Source organism: Ranitomeya variabilis, chromosome 2 (genome assembly GCF_051348905.1).
Source record: "Ranitomeya variabilis isolate aRanVar5 chromosome 2, aRanVar5.hap1, whole genome shotgun sequence".
In the NCBI taxonomy this organism is placed as follows: Eukaryota; Metazoa; Chordata; class Amphibia; order Anura; family Dendrobatidae; genus Ranitomeya; species Ranitomeya variabilis.
Window position 1 is genome coordinate 281,246,663 of NC_135233.1, and position 26,707 is coordinate 281,273,369.

At 44.4% G+C, this 26,707-nt stretch overlaps 1 protein-coding gene across 1 annotated transcript in view; it reads left to right on the top strand.

The window, feature by feature from the left end:
* Positions 1-26,707, top strand: part of ABCB7 (ATP binding cassette subfamily B member 7) — a 105,151-nt gene that overhangs the window by 17,248 nt on the left and 61,196 nt on the right. Inside the window, exon 4 of the mRNA XM_077285035.1 lies at positions 8,689-8,808. Within this exon, the coding sequence (XP_077141150.1) occupies positions 8,689-8,808 (120 nt within the window). The remainder of the gene's footprint in view (positions 1-8,688; positions 8,809-26,707) is intronic.

A 26,707-nucleotide genomic window follows, 5' to 3' on the forward strand; every position in this document is an offset into this window, starting at 1 on the left:
GCAGTAGGGAATAGGCCTGAGTGGCAGATCTAGCTTCCGCTGAAAGATTTTGGACATACTGGAGCCTTCATGCCACTGTGGCTGTGCGCTCCTCCTCCTTGGGTGCATGTAAGTCTTAGGTGCCCTACAGCCATTGCAAGAATTCCCAAAGCAAAAGCCTTGAAGGCATCCCATAACTGGAAAATTGGGGCCTCCTTAGTGTTTTGGTGAAAAAAGGAGTTCAGTTACCCCAGAAGTTGCGATCTGGGTGAAAGTGGAAGAGGTTCATGGACCAGAGAGGTTGTGCACCTTCTTCTCCATTTTTTTTAGTCTGTTGGAATGCTTGAGAAAGCTGCATTCAGCTATATCTGGCAGCCCTATACATAATAAAGTGGAGGTTGAGGATGCATTCATGTTCCATACAAGAATGGGTTCTGCAGTGCCCCATTCTTAGTATCTTTGGGGGTCCCAACAGCCAGGTAGGCTATAGCTTACCATTTGGGGAATTGGCCATTAATAACTGTTCCATCAATCCCATAGAAGTGTATGGAGCTGTGCTCTCCCTTCAGACAGAGGACTTTGTGACCCCCAGCAATTATACATGTATCACCTACCCAGTGCATGGGTGATATAAATGGAACAACTCTTTAAGGAGATGGGCATCTCGTTGTACATGTCAGTCGAATTCTGAGTCATTTGCTCCTCTGTCTGCACAGGCAGAAATGCGCGTCAAACCTGTCTCTTCCCAAGGTTAGTATGTACTGTGTTACCTGGTGGGAAAGTGCGTTGGTCACAAGTTGTCTAATCTTCCTCCTCACACTCTGTAGTAGGTACGGATACAAAATGCTCAGACTGAGGGAGGCCCAGGCAGCGGGCCGGCACAGTCCAGGCAGCGGGCCGGCACAGTCCAGGCAGCGGGCCGGCACAGTCCAGGCAGCGGGCCGGCACAGTCCAGACTGCCACATCTATTGCACAATATTGTGTGCGCTTTCTCTTCCTTCTCCTAATCACAGTCCTGACTTAGCCTGACTGGCCCGTAGCAACATATAATTACACACATTCTCTCCGCATAGGGCTCTTTTATACCGGCTCAGCATCCCTTCCACTTCTCGCTCCTCATGTTTCTCATAGACCTGGCACCGACTGTGCAGTGATACAATAAAGCTATTTCTGCATATCTTCGCGCTCTATCCTTCCATGAGAAGATGGATTTGTAGCAGGAGAGCTGTCACTATGCTCTTCTGCTTTTTCTTTCTCACACCAGGTACAGATGAGCATAAAAATACCTTATTTTTCTGCTTTCACTTTTTTTTTTTTTTTTAAGCTGGTGTTTTCTCTCTACAAAGTGTATGTATATCTGTCTTTTATGTCTTCCAGGACAGCAGCTTTTTATATATTGTGCAAAAGACCAAATCTTCTGCACACCCTAAGGAAATTGTTGGCATCGTAGTATCACATATTAGTGCTACAACTGTACAATTGGATTCTCTGGATGCATTACTGCCAAAATAACGTTTATGCTCTTTTTTTTTTTTTTTGTCAATTCTTTTTATGCTTCATACATGTTTTCCACTAATATGGCCCATCAATGGAATTAAAGAGTAGCCAATGGCTTTTTTCTTTTCAATAGAATCTAGCCATAGGTGTGCAGCCTACTGCCGACACTGGCAAATGGACCAGCGCTGAACTTTTTCACTTGCCTATTTGTCAATCCCTTGGTAGTGCCGGCTCTGGGAGGCACACCTATGGCTAGATCCTATTGATTACTGACATTCGGCCTGCATGGCTTCGGACCCCAGAGAAATGCATCCAATCCCCGCTGGGGGGTGTTTGTTGTCCCACCAGCAGTAATTTACCAGCACAACTTTACAAGGTTAGTGCCTGACTGTGCATTTTTTCTGTTGGGATGTGAAGTTATTTCACCACTGGGCCCTATTCCTATCTTTCTTTTTGCCTCTTTGGCTTTTTGTTTATTTGGTTTTTTTACTTTTTCATTTTTTTTTATCCTGGAAATGTCATTTGCAGAAATATTGTCGGAACTGCGCTTTTTTTTTTTTTTTTTTCTTGATTTTATTTACCTGACTTTTAATTATTTTTTTTTCTTCCATTTTTCCCATTCGCTGGTTTATTACTCTTATCTTTCTTCATCTGAGCTGCTCTGCTGATTTATGACAATGTGGAAGTTTAGCTGAAATTTATGGTTATAAATCAGCTGAGAAGAGCTCAGAAGAACAAGGGTAAGAGCCCGAAACGCTCCTGTCAGAACAAGATCACCGATGGATTCTCATGTACCCCATTCTGCTGCCAACAGTGCGACACAGAGGCAAACAGTGCAAAATGTGTAATGAAAACCACTTGCAAAAATTTTTTTTTTTTTTTCCAAAAATACAAGTTTAAAAAAAATCTGATAGGTGTCTATATCTTTTAAAGCCACGTGACGGCTGACAAGTTGATGACCATAAAATCTATCCATTTGTTTCAAACCTGAGCAAAAAGCTTGAAAAATCATGGATTTGTTTTATTTATTTTTTTTATATGAATCATGAAGTTACGGTATATAGAATTTATCTCCTTTTATTAAATGGGATATTTTACATCATGATATCAAGAATCTTAAATGTTTTTTGGGAAGGGGACACAGGCCAAATAGCAATTTTTCCTTTGTTTCTCAATATTTTTGAAAGAAGCAGATTAGAAATTAGCCAGCACGTGAGCGCAAATGTGCAAATCACATGTGCCAACCACTTAAGCTGATCGCAAGGCGAAATCCTGATAGTGTGTATGTCACTCACTGTGAGGATTTGGTAATCTGCAGTCAGGCACTGCAGAAATGTACATTTAGCACAGTAAACCCCCTTTAAAGAATAACAGTAGATCTATCCTCAGTGCTGATTTTCCAGGTAGCACAATAAATATATGTTGGAGTGTTGATACAGTTTTTGTTTTTTCTTCCCTCTAGTATACAGAAGTTGTCACCTCCTGAACTCCTTGGTCGGGTTTCTCCTTTAAATAGGTCGTAGGTTCTGAAGATCCCTTCTGGGAACCTCCACGTGTAGCCTTTAAATATAATCTTGTGCTCTATAGCTTAATGGACTCATAATGCATGATTACACAACTTCAGAAGTAGCCCTGTTAAATGAAGTGGTGACATTTTACGCGCAATTAAGCAAGCTAGAGCAATTCTCCTGCTCGTAGCTGCGAGTTCACTGCAGCCTGTGCTGAAAGTATTCCAGTATATATTGCCGATTTATTTATGAAGAAATTAGCACCTTTAGATCACCAATCATCAGTCCTGGAATCTAAGACAAGGGTACACAGCCGGCATTACTGGATTGATAGTATTGCTCGGTCACCATCACGTTGGCAGTGTTGACAACGGGGAAATATCCATAATTTAGGAACCATTGCTGGTGATACGGTCAGTAGTGTAGGTTAGGTTCTAAAATATCTGAAGGGCATTGTATTGCTTGTACATAGTCATCTGAGAGTCTGCCATGGAGCATAGTTGTGACCAAACATAACCAATACAAATCCGCTCTCCTCCAGCAGGGAGAACGCTGGCTGTCCTGGCTCCTATTAGTAGCTACACTGGAAGTCCATGTCCAATGAGCCTTGTTATAATACTAGCCAGACCTGGGTCATAAAACAAAAAATGAAGCTAAAGATTCCAAATAGTTTAGATGTGCAGTCATAGATTTATCATGAGAAATAATCTGTTTTACTATAAAAATTCAAAGAAGTAACAAAGACTGATTAAAAATCAATTAAAGGTGTATTAGAAACATGTGCCCTGGACCACTGTAATGGCCAACAAAGCAATCCAAAGAGAAATGGAAAGATGGTCGAGATAATTGTTATGCCATGCAACCCAAGCATAAAAGTAGGAGCACTGATGATTTATGAAATCATTGGCTCCAAAAATAATACATAACCCTGACCTGGAAAAGTCAAATTATGTTGGTAAGGAAAATTGCCTTCCTGCCCAGATGATGGTAGAAGTAGACCTCCCCACCATTTTGGCGTTAGCGTGGTGGTTTTCTCCAAATTCATAGACCCCAATCTGCAGACAGCTGTGTAGGACGACTTCTTCAGCAGCACAGAAAAGCCATCGAAGAAGCCAAATATAGGTCAAGGAGGAGTTAAATAAAGGATGAGATGGGAAGGATTGGAAGTAGAACACCTCTATTGAGACAAGTGGTGACATGGTGGCACAACTAATGGGAGTACCTGCACATACAAACAATGGAATACATGTACAATATAAAAGTAAGAATATTTCAAAGTAGGATAATACACCAAGACCAGAGATGGTAATCCCAGAGAAGCAATGATACATATATAATGTTTCTCACTAAATTAGAATATTAACAGAAAGTTAATTTATTTCAGTTCTTCAATATAAAAAGTGAAACTCATTATAAATAGTCATTACAAACAGAGTGATCTATTTCAAGTGTTTATTTATTATTATTATTATTATTTATTGTTATAGCGCCATTTATTCCATGGCGCTTTACATGTGAGGAGGGGTATACATAATAAAAACAAGTACAATAATCTTAAACAATACAAGTCATAACTGGTACAGGAGGAGAGAGGACCCTGCCCGCGAAGGCTCACAATCTACAAGGGATGGGTGAGAATACAGTAGAATACAGAGCTGGTCATGCAGCGGTTTGGTCGATCGGTGGTTACTGCTGGTTGTAGGCTTGTCGGAAGAGGTAGGTCTTCAGGTTCTTTTTGAAGGTTTCGATGGTAGGCGAGAATCTGATGTGTTGTGGTAGAGGGTTCCAGAGTAGGGGTGATACGAGAGAAATCTTGTATACGATTGTGGGAAGAGGAGATAAGAGGGGAGTAGAGAAGGAGATCTTGTGAGGATCGGAGGTTGCGTGCAGGAAAGTACTGGGAGACGAGGTCACAGATGTATGGAGGAGACAGGTTGTGGATGGCTTTGTACGTCATGGTTAGGGTTTTGTACTGGAGTCTCTGGGCAATGGGGAGCCAGTGAAGGGATTGACAGAGGGGAGAGGCCGGGGAATAGCAGGGGGGGGGGGGGGCAGGTGGATTGGTCGGGCAGCAGAGTTTACAATAGATTGGAGGGTTGCGAGAGTGTTAGAGGGGAGGCCACAGAGCAGGAGGTTGCAGTAGTCAAGGCGAGAGATGATGAGGGCATGGACTAGGGTTTTTGCAGATTCTTGGTTGAGGAATGAACGGATTTGTGAAATATTTTTGATTTGAAGTTGGCAGGAAGTGGAAAGGGCTTGGATATGTGGTTTGAAGGAGAGATCAGCATCAAGGATTACCCCGAGGCAGTGAGCTTGTGGGACTGGGGAGAGTGGGCAGCCATTTACTGTAATGGATAGGTTCGTTGGGGGGGTCGCGTGAGATGGGGGAAAGATGATGAATTCTGTTTTGTCCATGTTAAGTTTCAGAAATTTAGCGGAGAAGAAGGATGAAATAGTGGACAGACATTGAGGGATTCTGGTTAGTAGGGAGGTGATATCTGGTCCAGAGATGTAGATCTGTGTGTCATCAGCATAGAGGTGATACAGAAAGCCATGAGATTCTATGAGCTGTCCCAGGCCAAAGGTGTAAATGGAGAAGAGCAGGGGCCCTAGGACTGAACCTTGTGGGACTCCGACAGATAGGGGGCGAGGTGAGGAGGTGGTGTGTGAGTGGGAGACGCTGAATGTCCAGTCTGTTAGGTATGATGAGATCCAGGATCGGGCGAAGTCTGTGATGCCAAGGGATGAGAGGGTCTGTAATAATAGGGAATGGTCCACTGTGTCAAAGGCAGCCGACAGGTCGAGGAGGACAGAGTAGTGTCGCTTGCTCTTGGCGGTTAAGAGGTCATTGGTGACCTTAGTTAGGGCAGTTTCAGTGGAATGGTGTGACCGGAAGCCAGATTGTAACCGGTCAAAGAGGGAGCAAGAAGAGAGATGGGAGGACAGTTCAAGGTAGATGTGTTGTTCCAGTAGTTTGGAGGCATAGGGCAGAAGTGATATAGGGCGATACCTAGATACAGAGGATGGGTCAAGAGAGGGCTTTTTGAGGATAGGTGTGATGGAGGCATGTTTAAAGCTTGAGGGGAAAACACCAGTTGTTAGTGATAGGTTGAAGAGATGGGTTAGGGTTGGGATGAAGACTGTGGTGAGGTTTGGGATGAAGTGGGATGGGAGCGGGTCAAGTGCACAGGTGGTGAGATGCGATCTTGAGAGTAGAGTGGAGAGTTGATCTTCTGTAATGGTGGAGAAGTTGGTTTTGGAGGTGGAGGGCTGGGAAGTCGGGAGGAAGGGCTCTGGGGGTTGTTGACCAAAACTGTCTCTGATGTTTCTGTTTCTGTTGATATTTCTGTTAATGTTGATGATTATGGCTTACAGCCAATGAAAACCCAAAAGTCATTATCTCAGTATGTTAGAATAATTAACACAAAACACCTGCAAAAGATTCCTAAGCATTTAAAAGGGTCCTTTAGTCTGTTTCAGTAGGCTCCACAATCATGGGGAAGACTGCTGATTTCACAGATGTACAGAAGGCAATCCTTGACACACTCCACAAGGAGGGTAAGCCACAAAAGGTCATTGCTAAAGAAGCTGGCTGTTCACAGTGCTGTATCCAAGAATGTTAATGGGAAGTTGAGTGGAAGGAAAAAGTGTGGTAGAAAAAGGTGCACAAGTAACCGGGATAACCGCAACCTTGAAAGGATTAAGAAAAGGCCAAGTACTTTTTGCACTGCGGATTTCATCAAATCCGCTGCGGAAAAATCCACAGCAGAATCCGCAAAGTGTGCACATAGCCTAACAAGGAGTGGACTGCTGCTGGAGTCATTTCTTCAAGAGCCACCACACACAGACATATCCAGGACATGGGCTACAAGTGTCACGTTCCTTGAGTCAAACCACTCATGACCAGTAGACAACGCCAGAAGTGGCTTACCTGGGCCAAGGAGAAAAAGAACTGGACTGTTGCTCAGTGGTCCAAGGTGTTATTTTCAGATGAAAGTAAATTTTGCATTTCATCTGAAAATCAAGGTCCCAGAGTCTGCAGGAAGAGTGGAGAGGCCACAATCCAAGCTGCTTGAGGTCTAGTGTGAAGTTTCCACAATCGGTGATGGTTTGGGGAACCATGTCATCTGCTGGTGTAGGTCCACTGTGTTTTATCAAGACCAAAGTCAGTGCAGCCGTCTACCAGGAAATTTTAGAGCACTTGATGCTTCCCTCTGCTGACAAGCTTTTTGGAGATGGAAATGTCATTCTCCAGCAGGACTTGGCACCTATCCACACTGCCAAAAGTACCAATACCTAGTTTATAAGCAACAGTATCACTGTGCTTGATTGGCCAGCAAACTCTTCTGACCTTAATCCTATAGAGAATCTATGGGGTATTATCAAGAGGAAGATGAGACACCAGACCCAACAGTGCAGACGAGCTGAAGGCTGCCATCAAAGCAGCCTGGGCTTCCATAACACCTCAGCAGTGCCACAGGCTGATCGCCTCTATGCCACGCCGCATTGATGCAGTAATTGATGCCAAAAGGAGCCCTGACCAAGTATTGAGTGCATTTACTGAACATACATTTCAGTAGGCCAATATTTCGGATTTTAAAATCATTTTTTAAGTTGGTGTTATAAAATATTCTTATTTACTGAGATAATGACTTTTGGGTTTTCATTGGCTGTAAGCCATAATCATCAACATTAACAGAAATAAACATGTGAAATAGATCACTCTGTTTGTACTGACTCTATATAATATGTGAGTTTCACTTTTTGTATTGAAGAACTGAAATAAATTTAACTTTTTGATGATCTAATTTTGTGAGAAGCAGCTCTATATAGCGCACCTGTCCAGCTCAAAGAAAGGAGTCCACACCCCTGTATGCAAGAAACTAAGTTTCCAAGTACACCTGCTAATATCAGTAGGTTTGGCCCACTTTAATCCATTGTTTACGGAAGCCTTAGTCACGTGGCCGTGCTGATTGAACTTTTGGACATTGACTTGTATAGGATCTCCTCCCAATAGAGGGTATGATAGTGAGCTTTCTCCTGGAAAATAACTAATTTACATACTCGTATACAATGAATGGTGCTTTTGAGCAAAGAAGTCCAACAGCTGCATACGTAGTATAGCATACATATGAGGTTTACATGGGGGGGAGGGGATTTCTGAAAATAAAGTGCATAAAGTTTTATATTGTGCTTATAGAGATTGTTACATATTTATTAAACGTATATAAATATATTGACTGGCATTTGTTACACCGGTCCTAATGAGGGGTGTGCCAGGATAAGAGGCGCGCACCACTTGATGAAATGGCGCATATTATCGGTGGCGTGTGCCTTGCCTGACTGCAGTAACATTTCTAACACTGCCACATTTGATGCCTCGATCCTCCCCAGTTTTGCACATTTTGCCAAAGCTGCTATGAAACTGTTGATGCCAAAAGTCGCAGGTTATCCAAGTTAGAAATAGTTTTCTCCCACTAATTGTCCCTAGGTGAGAGTCAGGAGATGAAAGTGCTGATGACCGGTCAGTTGGCCGATGTTCTTCTGGATTATGTTCTGTCTATGGGTAGACGGGTTTCTCTACCTAATGAACAGTGTGAGAGCCATGATTGTTTTTTTTACCTTGTAGAGAAATCTAATAGATTATCTTGTGTGTCCTGCATCACATCTTTATATGCTTTTTTCTTTTTTATTTCCCCATTAGCTGAAGGAAGTGAATTCCAAGAAAATCTTGAAAGCTATGTTTTCCTATGTGTGGCCCAAAGACCGGCCTGATTTACGAGCAAGAGTTGCCATTTCCCTTGGGCTTTTAGCAGGTGCAAAGGTAAGAAAGCTTGTGGCCTTTATCCCGAAAACCATTAATCATGTCCTCTGGGAGGCTGGAATAAGTGCCGGATTGTGGGAGGAGGTGACCCTAGTGGGTCATATTCATTTATTTTTAACTATTTCCAGGGCACATTATTTTTTCAGTATTGGATATTTTGTTTTAAGGTCCTAATCTTCCTCCTATAATGCTCATGATCTAAAGGTGACAGCAGATACCTCTGCAGCTTATTTTTTGTGTTTAGCTCTCTCGTTACATTGCTTGGGAGCAGAATGGAAGTTGTACTGTAATGCATGCTGTACCTAGCAGACAGACTTATTACCACTACACATGGATTTTCTTCTAATGTTCAATTGCTCAGTAATAAAGGCCTACTGGAAAACTGTCCTGCTAATATGTTTTATAAGGCATACCATCAAGTATTAAATATGAGTTTGGTTATTTCTTATAGAATTGAATACAAAATTTCAGGTCGATTGACTTCTGCCGCTCCTACTTGTGCCTCTGAGCTTCTCTGATTGCTCAGGTCTACAGCCCTTCTCTCCGAGACCCTGATCAATTTTTTTGTATGTCAATGAAAATGTGTTGCTCGGTGTACGAGTTTTCATAGGGATCTAATGGGTAATGTTTCTCTTTGTGGAGAGTGACGTGCCTGGCATGCCAGTGTATGGAGGCCTATAAGCCATGCAATGCTCATACAACCAAATCAGATCTTATACTTTGCACTGATGAGGGACAACCCCCCCCCCCCCCCGAAACACTGTCTGAAAATTGAATACCACTTACCGTAATTGAAAAATTAAAACTATACAAGTTTGGTTTTGCCATAAACATACCGAGCTGGAGTATCATGTGGCCAGGACATTTTTAGCACTCAAGGAATACCCAACAAAAGCAAAACCTTAAAAAAACAATGACAGAATTGCAATTTTTTGTTATCACTATTTCAGCACACTGGTTATTTTTTCCAGGACATTGTATGGTTACATGAATGGTGTCATACAAAACTACAACTCGTTGAAGAAAAAACAAGCCTCATACAGCTGTGTAGACAGAAAAATATATATAAAAAAAAAAAACTATAGATTTCAAAGAAGCAGAAGGAAAAGAAAAAAAACAAAAATGAAAATTGCCCACAATCGGAAGGGATTAAGCGAGCACCGATCAACGTGTAGGTAGAAGATTGACACTGTTATATGGCCAGAAATCTGCTCGTATGAATGCACCTTAAGAGAAGTCTTTAACCCCTTCCCGACATGCGCCGTACTAGTACTGCGCTGCCGGCACTGCATTAGTGCCAGCCGCAGTACTAGTACGGCGCCCCGATCACCGCGGTCTCACGCTGAGCGCCGCGGTGATCGGGTGCGGGTGTCAGCTGTATATGACAGCTGACACCCCGCAGCAATGCCCACGATCGGCGCTATCGCCGATCGCGGGCATATAACCCCTCTGATGCCGCTGTCAATAGTGACAGCGGCATAGAGGGGGATCGCGCAGGGACGGGGGCTCCCTGCACTCTCCCACCGGAGCAGCGCCATGAGATCGCGCTGCTCCGGTGACCTGGAAGGAGTCCCCGGATCCAAGATGGCCGCGGGACTCCTTCCGGGTCATGAGATGACCCTGCTTGCCGGCGTCTGCTGAGAATTCCTCATAGCAGGCGCTGGCAAGCCTCTGCAATGTGCCTGTCAGATCGGTGATCTGACAGAGTGCTGTGCACACTGTCAGATCACCGATCTGTGATGTCCCCCCTGGGACAAAGTAAAAAAGTAAAAAAAAAAATTTCCACATGTGTAAAAAAAAAAATAAAAAAAAAATTCCTAAATAAAGAAAAAAAAAAAATATTCCCATAAATACATTTCTTTATCTAAATTAAAAAAAAATCACACAATAAAAGTACACATATTTGGTATCGCCGCGTCCGTAACGACCCCACCTATAAAACTATATCACTAGTTAACCCCTTCAGTGAACACCGTAAAAAAAAAAAAAAAAAGGCAAAAAACAACGCTTTATTCTCATACCGCCAAACAAAAAGTGGAATAACACGCGATCAAAAAGACGGATATAAATAACCATGGTACCGCTGAAAACGTCATCTTGTCCCGCAAAAAAAAAGCCGCCATACAGCATCATCAGCTGAAAAATAAAAAAGTTATAGCTCTCAGAATAAAGCGATGCAAAAACAATTATTTTTTTATATAAAATAGTTTTTATTGTGTAAAAGCGCCAAAACATAAAAAAATTACATAAATGAGGTATCGCTGTAATCGTACTGACCCGAAGAATAAAACTGCTTTATCCTTTTTACCAAACGCGGAACGGTTTAAACACCCCCCCTAAAAGAATTTCAGGAATTGCTGGTTTTTGTTCATTCCGCCTCCCAAAAATCGGAATAAAAAGCGATCAAAAAATGTCATGTGCCCGAAAATGTTACCAGCAAAAACGTCAACTCGTCCTGCAAAAAACAAGATCTCACATGACTCTGTGGACCAAAATATGGAAAAATTATAGCTCTCAAAATGTGGTGATGCAAAAACTATTTTTTGCAATAAAAAGCGTCTTTTAGTGTGTGACGGCTGCCAACCATAAAAATCCGCTAAAAAACACTATAAAAGTAAATCAGATCCCCCTTCATCACCCCCTTAGTTAGGGAAAAATAATAAAATTTTAAAAAATATATTTATTTCCATTTTCCTGTTAGGCTACTTTCACACTAGCGTCAGTACGGGGCTGTCGCGCTGCGTCGGCCCGACATACCGACGCATACTGTGCAAGCGCCGCACAACGGGGGCAGCGGATGCTGTTTTTCCACGCATCCGCTGCCCCATTGTGAGGTGTGGGGAGGTGGGGGCGGGGTCGGAAATGGTGGACCGTCGGCACAAAAAAAGTTACATGTAACATTTTTTGCTGCTGGCGGTCCGCCACAACACGACGCAACCGTCGCACGACGGTTGCGACGTATGTCAATACGCTAATGTTAGTCTATGGGGAAAAAATGCATCCTGCAGATGACTTTGCAGGATGCGTTTTTTCGCCAAAACGACGCATTGCGACGTATGCAAAAAAACGCTAGTGTGAAAGTAGCGCTAGGGTTAGGACTAGGGTTAGGGCTAGGGTTGGGGTTAGGGCTAGGGTTAGGGCTGGGGTTAGGGTTGGGGTTAGGGTTTCAGTTAGAATTGGGGAGTTTTCACTGTTTAGGCACATCAGGGGCTCTCCAAACGCGACATGGCGTCCGATCTCAATTCCAGACAATTCTGCTTTGAAAAACTAAAACAGTGCTCCTTCCCTTCCGAGTTCTCCTGTGCGCCCAAACAGTGGTTTCCCCCAACATATGGGGTATCAGCGTTCTCAGGACAAGTTGGACAACAACTTTTGGGGTCCAATTTGTCCTGTTACCCTTGGGAAAATAAAAACGTGGGGGCTAAAATATCATTTTCGTGGAAAAAAAAATATTTTTTATTTTCGCGGCTCTGCGAGAAACTGTAGTGAAACACTTGTTGGTTCAAAGTTCTCACAACACATCTAGATAAGTTCCCTGGGGGGTCTAGTTTCCAATATGGGGTCACTTGTGGGGGGTTTCTACTGTTTGGGTACATCAGGGGCTTTGCAAATGCAACATGACACCTGCAGACCAATCCATCTAAGTCTGCAATTCAAACGGCGCTCCTTCCCTTCCGAGCTCTGCCGTGCGCCCAAACAGTGGTTCCCCCCCATATATGGGGTATCAGCGTACTCAGCACAAATTGGTCAACAACTTTTGTTGTCCAATTTCTCCTGTTACCCTTGGGAAAATAAAAACGTGGGGGCTAAAATATCATTTTCGTGGAAAAAAAAATATTTTTTATTTTCGCGGCTCTGCGTGATAAACTGTAGTGAAACACTAGTTGGTTCAAAGTTCTCACAACACATCTAGATAAGTTCCTCGGGGGGTCTAGTTTCCAATATGGGGTCACTTGTGGAGGGTTTCTACTGTTTAGGTACATCAGGGGCTCTGCAAATGCAACATGACACCTGCAGACCAATCCATCTAAGTCTGCATTTCAAACGGCGCTCCTTCCCTTCCGAGCTCTGCCGTGCGCCCAAACAGTGGTTCCCCCCAATGTATGGGGTATCAGCGTACTCAGGACAAAATGGACAATAACTTTTGTGGTCCAATTTCTCCTGTTACCCTTGGGAAAAAAAAATTGCGGGCTAAAACATCATTTTGTGGAAAGAAAAAATGATTTTTTTAATTTTCACAGCGCTACATTCTAAACTTTAGTGAAACAATTGGGGGTTAAAAGTGCTCACCACACATCTAGATAAGTTCCTTAGGGGGTCTTCTTTCCAAAATGGTGTCACTTGTCGGGGTTTCCACTGTTTAGGCACGTCAGGGGCTCTCCAAACACGACGTGGGTTCCGATCTCAATTCCAGCCAATTTTGCATTGAAAAGTCAAATGGCGCTCCTTCCCTTCTGAGCTCTGCCATGCGCCCAAACAGTGGTTTATCCCCATATATGAAGTATCAGCGTACTCAGGACAAATTGCACAACAACTTTTGGGGTCCAATTTATCCTGTTACCCTTGGGAAAATAAAAAATTTGGGGCAAAAAGGTCATTTTTTGTGAAAATTAATATGAATTTTTTTTTACGGCTCTGCATTATAAACTTCTGTGAAGCACTTGGAGGTTCAAAGTGCTCAACACACATCTAGATTAGTTCCTTAGAGGGTCTACTTTCCAAAATGGTGTCACTTGTGGGGGTTTCCACTGTTTTGGCACATCAGGGGCTTTCCAATTGCGACATGGGTTCCGATCTCAATTCCAGCAAATCTTGCATTGAAAAGTCAAATGGCGCTCCTTCCCTTCCGAGCTCTGCCATGTGCCCAATCAATGGTTTACCCCAACATGTGGGGTATCGGCGTACTCAGGACAAATTGTACAACGACTTTTTTGGTCCAATTTCTCCTGTTACCCTTGGTAAAATAAAACAAATTGGATCTGAAGTAAAAATTTTGTGAAAAAAGTTGAATGTTCAATTTTTTTTAAACATTCCAAAAATTCCTGTGAAGCACCTGAAGGGTTAATAAACTTTTTGAATATGGTTTTGAGTACCTTGAGGGGTGCAGTTTTTAGAATGGTGTCACTTTTGGGCATTTTCTGTCATATAGACCCCTCAAAGTCACTTCAAGTGTGAGGTGGTCCGTAAAAAAAATGGTTTTGCAAATTTTGTTGCAAAAATGAGAAATCACTGGTCAACTTTTAACCCTTATAACTCCCTAACAAAAAAAAATTATGTTTCCAAAATTGTGCTGATGTAAAGCAGACATGTGGGAAATGTTGTTTATTAACTATATTATGAGATATAACTCTCTAATTTAAGGGCATAAAAACTAAAAGTTTTAAAATTGCTAAATTTTCATAATTTTCGACAAATTTTTGTTTTTTTCACAAATAAATGCAAGTCATATCGAAGAAGTTTTACCACTATCATGAAGTACAATATGTCCCGAGAAAACAGTGTCAGAATCACCAGGATCCGTTGAAGCGTTTTAGAGTTATGACCTCATAAAGTGACAGTGGTCAGAATTCTAAAAATTGGCCGTGTCACTTAGGTGAAAACAGGCTTTGGGGTGAAGGGGTTAAGTTTGACTTTGATTTGCTGATAAATCAGCTCAGAAGATCATTGAGGAGAGAAGGACTTATCACGCAAGGTCTCTGACCTCACTGTGAACTACAACCAAAATACATACATTTATGTTTGGCAAGGGATAAACAAGATCCCGAACACCTAAATGTGGGTAAGAATAATCCCATTAGGCCAGATTGATCAAGACCAACGTTGTTCACTGCGGTATTGATCAGGAAATGTGGTGGAGTCTGACGCTCCGGATTCATGAAGAGTCGTTTGCCGCTTCATGAAATGGGAGCCTCGGATGAGTAGCGTGCGCCTCAGGCTATGCCACACCACAAATCCTAGTACTGCCCCGGCTGGAGTAAGATTTCTGGTGCAGCAAATGCCGACACTCATAGTGACTTTGACGAGCGACATACCTGCCCCAGCTCTGCCAATTTGACTGAGCTGGGAGAAACTGACGTAAATAGGCAAAAAGATCCAAAATTTAGGCACAACTCCGAGTTGCTCCTAAATGTTACAACTTTTCAAAACTTTTGCGACAGGATTCTGGCATGAAAGCTGAATTGGGCCCATTGTATGACTATCTGTGGGCATGTCATGGAGTAGAATTGGCCCGTGATAATGGGGAAGGTTTGTGAGGATTGATAGGTGTTCCAATACAACCAGGGGGTGTTACAGTTGTGGATTTTTTTTGTGAATTGTGCAATCAGTTCCCCATTCACTGCATTTAGGCAATTTCACAATACCACTCTTCCAGGGTCGGTGGGACTATGGACAGAGGTTTTTGGAATGACCGTTTTGGTGACATGAAGTAGATGACTTGCGAAAGGTTTTTTTTATATATGGATTGGGTCATAGAAAACATGAAAAAGAGGAAGGAAGGAGGATCTTTAGAATTGAAACCTCTCTTGCCTTGAGAATAACCTAAAGCCCCACATCCCCAAAATGTCATATTTCAAAAACACTCAACCAGATGTGCGTCATTCTCCCTCCATCCCTTCCACAATGCCAACATTTATCTGGATCTAAGAGATGCAATCTGTTGAGAGCAGCAGGAACTCTTTAGCACCTTGGTAAGAATAGTGGGTTGTAAGTGATGGGGGTCAATGGGGCCTTGGGGAACAGAACAAAAACAATATTTTAATAAAACACAGTATAAAATGCATACATATGTCTAAGGGAAGAAACATTCCCCCAACAATTCCATAGCATTTACTAATGCACGGTATGGAAGCTGGGCGTTCCTATCTGACAAGCCGCAGTCTGAGACAGGAGTGAGAAGTGTTTAGGAGCTGTAATGGTGGTCTCCAAGCTTTCCAAGGAGCATATATAAGAAGTGTCAGGTGAGGGGGACTTGGGGACGATATTTTAGAGGGAGTTTAGCGTTGTCCCTCCTGTTGATGAGTCCATGTTACAATTGACCTAGGATCTGCTAGGATGATGGATGCTCATATAAAATGCCTCCTCTTTTCTGAGGGCACATAGAGATGAAGGTTAGGCTTTGCATGGACGTTTTTGGCACACAATGCTTTGTCAGGCATCATTACTTCAGACATAACAGCAGACGGTGGGAAATTGCAGGTCCCGCAGGTTTGCACTAAACCGCGACGTGATAGGTTACTATTTCCTTTGAGACTTCCATTTAAAGGTCCTCAGGATAATGTCAGATTATTTCAGAATACGCCGGTCCTGTGACTGGGAATGAAGTGTCTGGAGAGTCCCTGCGTCTTGTCACGGTTTTATCATCTCGTGGCTTCTTTTTATTGTGTTTCACCATTAAGATCTACTTTACATAATTTTCTGGACTGTACCCTTTTCCCTCCGCCTGATGGTTCTCATAAGGCCCATTTGATTGATTCTGTGCTGTTTTCCGTAGTCATACATCACAAACTAAAGGGGGCTGGATAATTCCTTCTCCAGTATCACTTGTTGCCTGGATTACATGGCTATGATATGGGAAATTGATCAGGGGATTTGCTTCATTGCCATGATTTATTTTTTCTTACATAAGGATAAATTGGGTGTTGCTTGTGTTCCTCTAAATCAATACAGCAAGGAAATAATACATGGTCTTCTCACCCTATATAACCGTGCAGGTGATTTTATCCTAAATTCAGCAGCTGTTATCACTTCTTGTAATGGTGCCGCAGTGTCTCAACCTTACTAAGACAAGTGGTATAGAGCTCTAACAAGGACTCGATCAGTCCAAGGCATTATTCACACTTTTTTTTTCTCAAAATATTGACCAATTTTCACCCTTGTAGGCAGTGTGCTGGACCAGGTTGTCATCAGTGTCTGGTGTGCCTGTTTTTTACCATCGCTAATTTTCTCAGAGGGTAGAACATGTACCCATTATATTCCATTACATTTTCCACATGTCAGATTCACATTTTTTGTCTCTTGTAAAAAGTCTGTTGCATTTTTTTTTTTTTTTAAGTTTTTGGCTTGATTTATAAATCTAAATACCGTAGTTAATTCAAGTCAATGGGTCCGTGAAACAATCAAACAGCACACGGGTGTCATGTATGTCTTATCAGAGTACCGTCTGATTTTAACCCCCTTACCAACATGCAGTGTATTAGTATGTCAAGTGTTAACTTCATAACATCATCATCCTCGGATAGCCGTGCATCGAGAGGTGCAGAGCTGTTAAAGGGAACCTGTCACCCCCAAAATCGATGGTGAGGTAAGCTCACCGTCATCAGGGGCTTATCTACAGCATTCTGTAATGCTGTAGATAAGCCCCCGATGTTACCTGAAAGAGGAGAAAAAGAGGTTAGATTATACTCACCTGGGGGGGGGCGGTCCCGCTGCGGTCCGGTCAAATGTGTGTCTCAGGTCCGCTCTGGCGCCTCCTATCTTCATTCCATGACATCCTCTTCTGGTCTTCACGCTGCGGCACCGGAGCAGGCGTACTTTGTCTGCCCTGTTGAGGGCAGAGCAAAGTACTGCAGTGCGCAGGTGCTGGGCCTCTCTGACCTTTCCCAGCGCCTGCGCACTGCAGTACTTTGCTCTGCCCTCAACAGGGCAGACAAAGTACGCCTGCGCCGGAGTTGCGGCGTGAAGACCAGAAGAGGACGTCATGGAATGAAGATGGGAGGCCCTGGACCGGACCTGAGACGCCCATCGGAGCGGGACCGCCCCTGAGTGAGTTTTTTTTTTTAAATAAACATTTTTTCTTTTTTTCACACAAAATTTACTTCAGATACAATTTTTTTTCATTTTGACAAGGGTAACAAGAAAAAATGGACCGCAAAATTTTTTGTGTAATTTGTCCTGAGCATGCCGATACCACATATGTGGGGGTAAAACACTGTTAGGGCACACGACAGGGCTCGGAAGGGAAGGAGCGCCATTTGACTTTTTGAATGCAAAATTTGCTGGAACAATTTGTGGATGCCATGTCGCATTTGGAGAGCCCCCGATGTGCCTAAACAGTGAAAATCGCCCCACAAAGTGACACCTTCTTGGTGGTCTCGGCTTCCTGCAGCTCTTCCTGCGCTGATTCCCTTTAAGGTAATGAATAAGCGCTCCATGCCTATGGAAGTGGAGACGCGTGCATATTCATTACCTTAATGAGCGGCGCCAAGTGATCGCGCCGTTAGAGTTGCTGGAAGCAAGATCGAGATGCTGCGAATGCGCCGGGACCACCAAGATGCTGCGAGGGCACGCTGGTGGGTGAGTAGGATGTCTTCTGGAAAACAGCGGCTGTCAGTGTGCGCTGCTATAAGAGAAATTAATATTAATTTATCTTTAGCAGCGGGCACAGTTTTAGCCCCAGCCGCCGGTTTCTGTCTCCTGTGACTCACTGCTCCGCCGCTCCCCCTTCCCCGCCAGCTTTCTGGACAATTGACTCGTGTATAAGCTGAGGGGGACGTTTTCAGCACAAAAAAAGTGCTGAAAAACTCGGCTTATACACGAGTATATATGGTAATCGGAAAATATTTTTCAGGCACAGTGCAAAGCTTAGATGGCAAGGAGTGCCAAATTTTGCTGTTATGGTTTGCAGGTGCCATGACCCACTGGGAGAGCCCCATGAGGTGCCAAACAGCAGAACCACCCAAAAGTGACCTCATTTTAGAAACTACACCCCTCAATGCATTGATCTAGGGGTGCAGTGATCTTATTGACACCACGGGTGTGTCACAGAATTTTATACCATTGGGCAGTGAAGAAAAAATAACTACATTTTTACCACCAAACTTTTGTTTTAGCCCCAGATTTTACATTTTCACACAAGAAGTGGGTAAAAATGGCAACAAAATTTGTCCCACAATTTCTACTGAATGTGGCGATACCCCATATGTGGCTGTACAGTAATGCTTAGCCATACGGAGAGACTCGAGAGGAACGGAACACTATTTGCCTCCTGGAGCTCAGATTTTCCTAGAACAGTTTTGCGGACTCCATATACAGAGCCCTTAATTGCTAGAAGAGCAGAATCCCCCTCAAGTGACCCCATTTTGGAAACTATACCCCTTGGAGAATTTATCTACAGGTGTAGTGATGATTTTGACTCCATGAGTATTTTCCACAAACAAGCAGCAATGAATGTTGCCGAGTGAAAATTGCAAACTGGCGTTGTAGTGACCAAGTACGCTATAGTCACCAGTACTTTATGAACAGCCCATGCTTCTGGAAGCACGCACCAGTAACTTAAGTGGGCTCATCGCTACAGAAATGCCAAACGTGGACGCAATATGTGGTTTAGGTACATTGTGGGGCTCAGAAGGGAGTGTGGGGCATTTGGAATTGAGAGTGGAGAATTTGATGAGTTTCTTTTGGCGGGTGAGGAACCATTTTGCATTTCCAGAGCTTTTGTTCTACCAGTAACGTGAAAGCCCCCTATATTTCCGTTAACAGATGACAGACCTGAGTGGGGACTTGCTTTTTTTTTGCTGATCACAGTTATCTGGCACTCTACGCTGACCACTTACTTTGTGGTTTCCATCTAAATTGAGTGACCTGAATCAGATGAAACCCCCGAGGGATCCATTCACTATAATGAGGCAGCAGAGTTACTCTGGATTCCGTCTGGCCTCTGTCCAGCGGTGTCCATCTTTTCAGAAGTGCACAAAACTGTGGCCGACGACAGTTTTATGCAGACACCGCCGGATCACAGGTCCTATGGCATCCACAATGCCTCCATCTGTCTCATTATAGGGAATCTTCCCCCAGAGGTTCTGTCTAAATCACGTATTTCAGAGATTTACACAAAAACCCTGACGCAAGTGCTCGGCGCAGGATAAAAGTGCACCAAGCCTTACTGCGATCTTTGGGAGGTAGAATGAAAAAATCAACAGCAGGTGAAGAATTGGTTTTATTTTTTTACACCGTTCCTCACACGGTATAATTGATTAGGCGACTTTATTCTTTGGCTCAGGTGGGATTACAGCGATACCAGATTTATATCGGGTTTTTATGTTCAGCTGCTGTCACACACTAAAAGACTCTTTTTTATTGCAAAAAATAGTTTTTGCATCACCTTATTTTGAGTGCTGTAATTTTTCCATATTTTGGCCCACAGTCATGTGAGGGCTTGTTTTTTTGCTGGACAAGTTGAATTTTTTATTGGTACCTTTTTCGGGCACATGACCTTTTTTTTTTTTTTTTTTTTTTTTTTTTTTTATCGCTTTATATTCCTATTTTTGGGATGCAGAATGAACAAGAACCAGCAATTCAGGTTTTTTTTTTTTCTCGGGAGGTGGGCGGGTTTATGCCATTTCATGTATGGTAAAATTGATAAGGCAGTTTTATTCTATGGGTCAGTACGATTACAGGGATGCCCCACTTACCGTATATCTTTTTTTCCAGGACGTCCCTACTGACAGCACATTGGAGGACGTCCTCCTCCTCCTTCCAGGGACAGGAAACACACGAGAGTTTAAATATCCGGCTCCACCCTCTAATCCTCAGTGTTTTTCCTGTCCCTGCATGGAGGGACACACGTAGAGAAGCAGCAGCTTACCGAGCTCAGGGGGATCGAGCGGTCCTCCAATCCTTCCCCCTGTCAAGCGGCTCAGGGTCGAAACTCCCCGGAGGGGAGTCCCTCTACCCCAGAGGCCCGGAGCGGGACGATGCTCCGGGAGTGAACCGCTCCCCCCGTTGGGGGGCTCTCGGTTCAGGACGCGGCGGCAATCCAGGCAGCCTCCATCCGGCAGAACGCGCGGTCAGGAGACGCTACAGCCAGTCGGCACTTCCGGGTTCTGGGGAGCCGCGTCACTTCCGGTCTCAGGAGCCGGTGAAACGTCACTTCCGGTGGCGTTCTATGAACGGGGAACAGACGCTCCAGACTGGAGAACGCTGTCAGAGCGGTCGCTTCTGCGTTAGCGTCCAGCACCTGCATCAGGAGTGGTACCGTCTGCATCTGGAACCGGCTATGGAGGACAGAAACGACGAGGAAGGGGTAAGCCTGCCCTGGGCAGTATACCCTTTGTACTATCTAAGCTCCTCGCTCCCTCTAGCCTGTTACTCCCTATCTTATACCGTTTAGGATAAGGGAAACCCCGCTGCTCCCCCTGCCACGACAAAAAAATCTGGGAAGGCCACAATGAAGAGCATCAGATGTCCTGTATGCCATATTAAACTCCCAGACTCCCATGGCAAGACGCTCTGTGCCACCTGTACGTCTAAAGTTATGAACGACGAGCAGTCATCAATGTTCTCCGAGATGAGATCCCTTATACGGGAAGAGGTGCAGGCTTCTATATCTAGCCTTTCGCATTCTCGGCCTGCCAGTCCCATAACCGGTCGCAAGCGCGCCAGGAAGGAGGAAGTCCAGGGGGAGCCAGAATATTCTTCTGATGAAGGTTCCGAACTTAGGGATTCACTATCAGAAGAGGAAGGTGAAATTCCCGTAGAAAACCAGGACAGAGCCAGGAAGTATCTCTTCCAGTCTGAGGAGACAGACGAACTTGTCCAGGCTGTTAGGAATACGATGCAGATCGAGGATACTGCTAAACCACAGTCCAGGCAGGACTTGATGTTCGGGGGACTCGTGGCACGAAACCTGACTGTGTTTCCCATTAGTGATCATATCAAGGCTATGGTCATAGAAGAATGGAAGGAGGCCGAGCGCCGATTAGTGCTTTCTCGTGACTTCAAAAGCCGCCTGCCGTTCGATCCGGAGGAAGTCAAGCTATGGGAAGAGATCCCAAAAATTGACGTTCCCGTAGCAAAGGTCACTAAAAAGACCGCGATACCCTTCGAAGACTCCTCCAGTCTTCGTGACCCTATGGATAGGAAGGCCGACATCCTCCTTAAAAGGGCCTGGGAATCTTCTGCAGCTTTGATTAGAACGAACATAGCAGCCACTTCGGTGGCCAGGTCTATGTACTTATGGATGGGGAAGTTAGAAGAGCAGTTATCCAATAAGACACCCAGAGCTGATATTCTGCACTCCTTTCCTATAATGAAGTCCGCAATGGCCTTCTTATCTGATATGACGGCTGAATCTGTCAGATTTTCAGCCCGTAATAGCTCACTATCTAATGCAGCTAGGAGGGCGGTCTGGCTTAGGTCATGGTCTGGTGACAATGCTTCCAAATCCAAACTCTGCTCTATTCCATTTTCAGGACAGAGGGTGTTTGGACCGGCTTTGGACTCTATCCTCGAGTCAGCGTCTGATAAAAAGAAAGGTTTTCCGGAGGACAAACCTAAGCGTCCACAGCCCTTTCGGAGAGGCTTCTTCTCCAGAAAGCAGTTCGATCCTAAAAATCAGGGTCGGTCCAGCAGGGGATCCTACAGAGGCTCCCGTGGACAGAATAATAGGAACAGAGCTTCTTTCTTTAGCCCATCCTATAAAAATAAATCTCTATGACGCCACTCACATTGGGGGGAGGCTCCGTATGTTCGCAGGAAATTGGGCCCAGATTACTCAGAATCAGTGGATTCTCAGTACTGTTTCCGAAGGTTACAGCATAGAACTTTACTCACCTCCCCCAGAAAGATACATTACACCTACGGCAGTCAAACCAGATTCGGCTATACTAAAGGACTTACAGGACATGCTCAGGACAGAAGTAATAATTCCTGTCCCTCAGTCAGAGTTGGGGAAAGGCCACTACTCTTCCCTGTTCACGGTCACGCAGCCATCAGGCGACACCCGCACAATAATAAATCTAAAGCCTTTGAATGCATGGGTGAGATACAGAAGGTTCCGCATGGAATCCATTCGGTCAGCAATTCCGCTTATAAACCAAAATGCGGTCATGTGCACTATCGACCTAAAAAGGGCCTATTACCAGGTCCCAGTACATCCCTCATCTCAGAAACTGCTGAGATTTGCCGTAGCTCTGCCCACCCGGACCTGCCACTATCAGTTTCAGGGCCTTCCCTTCGGTCTGGCTTCCGCTCCTCGCGTTTTTACCAAACTTGTATCAGAGATGGTGGCCTTCCTAAGGAAACAAGGCATCATAATAATCCCGTACTTGGACGATTTCCTGCTTGTGGCAGATTCCGTAAAGCTCCTGGAAGATCACCGAGAGCGGACTATCGCACTGATGGAGCATCTCGGCTGGGTACTGAACCGGCAGAAATCCGACCTTCTACCAGAGCGGAAGAAAACCTTCCTGGGTGTGCAACTAGATTCCAGACGCAGAATATCGTTACTACCCGGTGCCAAGAGGAAGATAATTCAGACTCAGGTCCGGTATCTATTGGAACATCGAGTTACCATAAGAATGGCTATGAAGGTTTTAGGTCTTATGACGGCCTGCATACCATCCGTCAGGTGGGCGCAGTCTCACACAAGACACCTACAGAAACAGATCTTATCAGCTTGGGATCGCCGCCAGTCTTCCCTAGAAGCTCCTCTGAGATTGAACAATCTAACGAGAAGATCTCTCGTCTGGTGGACACGTTCGGAGAACTTAGAGGTGGGAGTCCTATGGGTCACCCATCCTTACGTAGTTATCACTACGGACGCCAGCGCCTGGGGCTGGGGAGCTCATCTGTAGGGCCGAATCTTGCAAGGCAAGTGGCCAGAAAGCATAAGAAGCAGATCATCCAACTTCAGAGAGCTCTACGCTGTATGGCAAGCACTAAAGCACAATCAGTCCATACTCTCGGACCAGCACGTAAGAATATTCTCCGACAATGTAACAACAGTTTCATTCCTGAAACCACTGCAGGATCTAGCAGAGATGATCTTCAGGTGGGCAGAGGACAACGTGCTATCCATTACAGCTATCCATCTGGAAGGATCCCAAAATGTGATAGCAGATTACCTAAGCAGACGAAATCTGTGCCCAACAGAGTGGGAACTGGAACAAAGCATCTTTCAAGAATTATGTCGCAGATGGGGAACCCCCAACATCGACCTATTCGCGAACAGGAGGAACGCGAAGACCCCAAGGTTCTTCTCCCTGAACCCCTCGGACCTTCCAGAAGGGGTAGATGCCCTGAGTCAGCAGTGGAACCAACCGCTGTCATATGCATTCCCACCCCTGGCACTAATTCCAGCCATACTTCGGAAGATCAAGGAAGATCGGGCTATGGTCATCTTAATCGTCCCGTTTTGGCCGAGACGAAGCTGGTTTCCGGTGTTGGGGTCGTTAGCAGCCGACAACCCAGTCGAATTACCCATCAAGGGGAGAGTCATCCATCAGGGTCCAGTGTATCACCCAGACCCAAGCAGACTCCGTCTTTCAGCCTGGATCCTGAAAGGGACATCCTGAGGTCCAAAGGATTGTCTGACCAAGTCATCTCTACCATCCAGGGTAGTAGAAAACCCGTTACCTCAGCCATTTACCAGAAGATCTGGAAGCGTTTTTGTTTAGAAGGTGGCAGGTCCAATGCGGTATCAGGTTCCCTGGACATCCCTGGTATCTTGGACTTCTTACAAAAAGGGTTTAACCTGGGCCTCCGACCCAGCACACTGAAAGTCCAGGTGTCTGCGCTAAGCTCATTTCTGGACTACCCTTTGGCATCTCACCCATGGATAATAAGGTTTATTCGGGCCACTCAGAGAATGCGTCCCACTATTCGGCAGCTTTCACCATCCTGGGACCTTAACTTGGTTCTTAGGGCACTATGTAAAGGTGTTTATTCTTCCGGGGATAGTATGCCTATTTCTACTCTCACTCGTAAAACCGCGTTTTTAGTGGCGATAACTACAGCCAAGAGGGTGGGAGAGATTCAGGCTCTATGTATCAGAGATCCTTATCTGCAGATCAGGGATGACAGTCTAATTCTCAGATTAGATCCAGCCTTTATCCCAAAAGTAGCCTCTATTAAAAACAGGAATCAGGAAGTAATTCTCCCTTCATTTTGTAATAACCCTGCTAATGAGAAAGAGAGGGCCCTCCACTCATTAGACGTTAGGCAAGGGGTTCTAGATTACCTAAGTGCTACAGATTCTTGGCGTACTGATCCAAACCTTTTTGTTCTGTTTGGGGGAAAGAATAAGGGGAAAAAGGCTTCTAAGGCCTCAATTTCTCGTTGGATCACCGAAGTGATCACAGACGCCTATCGGTCAGAAGGTATGCCCCCTCCTATAGGCTTAAAAGCCCACTCTACCCGTGGGGTGTCCGCCTCCTGGGCGGAGCGTGCAGGAGCTTCTGTAGAACAGATCTGTAATGCCGCAACATGGTCCAGGGCTGACACTTTTTGTAGACACTATAAACTTGACGTTACATCCGGTCAGCACACGGCTTTTGGGAGGAAAGTCCTCCAAGCAGTAATCCCACCCTGAGGAGGTCCTTTGGTACTCTCCAATGTGCTGTCAGTAGGGACGTCCTGGAAAATCGGTATTAGTCTTACCGGTAATTATGTTTCCAGGAGTCCATACTGACAGCACCGGTAGTTCCCCCCCGTTCATGTAATATTCTCAAGTATATTCGGATTTTGCCTATATACTATTTGTATTATAATTCTGTCATTAAAGATATTTTATTTGCATGATTCCATGATTGGTTCTTGCTACAACACTGAGGATTAGAGGGTGGAGCCGGATATTTAAACTCTCGTGTGTTTCCTGTCCCTGGAAGGAGGAGGAGGACGTCCTCCAATGTGCTGTCAGTATGGACTCCTGGAAACATAATTACCGGTAAGACTAATACCGATTTTAGTGTTTTGCCACTTTTACACAATAAAAACTATTTTATAGACAAAAAAATTATTTTTGCATTGCTTTATTCGGAGAGCTATAACTTTTTTAATTTTTTCATTGATGGAACTGTATGGCAGCTTGTTTTTTGCCGAACAAGATGACGTTTTCAGCGGTATCCGTCTTTTTGCTCACGTTTTACTCCACTTTTTCTTTGGTGGTATGATGATAAAGCATTATTTTTTGCCTTGTTTTTTTATTTAATTTTTTTATGTTCACTAACTAGTGGGACAGTTTTATAGGTCAGGTCATTGCGGACGCGGTGATACCAAATATGTGCACTTTTATTGTTTACTAGATGGTGGCCCGATTCTAACGCATCGGGTATTCTAGAATATGTATGTATGTATGTATATAGCAGCCACATAGTATATAGCACAGGCCACGTAATATATAGGAGCCATGTAGTATATAGCAGACAAATACTACGTGGCCTGTGCTATATACTATGTGCCTGCTATATACATACATACATATTGTAGAATACCCGCTGCGTTAATACAGGCCACGCAGTATATAACAGTGGCCACGCAGTATATAACAGTGGCCACGCAGTAGATAACAGTGGCCACGCAGTAGATAACAGTGGCCACGCAGTAGATAACAGTGGCCACGCAGTAGATAACAGTGGCCACGCAGTAGATAACAGTGGCCACGCAGTAGATAACAGTGGCCACGCAGTAGATAACAGTGGCCACGCAGTAGATAACAGTGGCCACGCAGTAGATAACAGTGGCCACGCAGTAGATAACAGTGGCCACACAGTAGATAACACAGCCCACGTACTATATAACACAGCCCACGCAGTATATAGCAGCCACGCAGAATATAACACTGGCCACGTAATATATAGCACAGCGCACGCAGTATATAGCAGCCACGCAGTATATAGCACAGCCCCAGCAGTATATAACACTGGCCACGTAATATATAGCACAGCCCACGCAGTACATAGCAGCCACGCAGTATATAGCACAGCCCCCGCAGTATATAACACTGGCCACGTAATATATAACAGCCCACGCAGTATATAGCAGCCACACAGTATATAACATAGCCACGTTAGTATATAGCACAGAGATGTAGTATATAACAGAGCCCACGCAGTATGTAACACAGCCCACGTAGTATATAGTAATGTGGGCACTATATGCGTGGTTGAAAAAGACTTAAAAT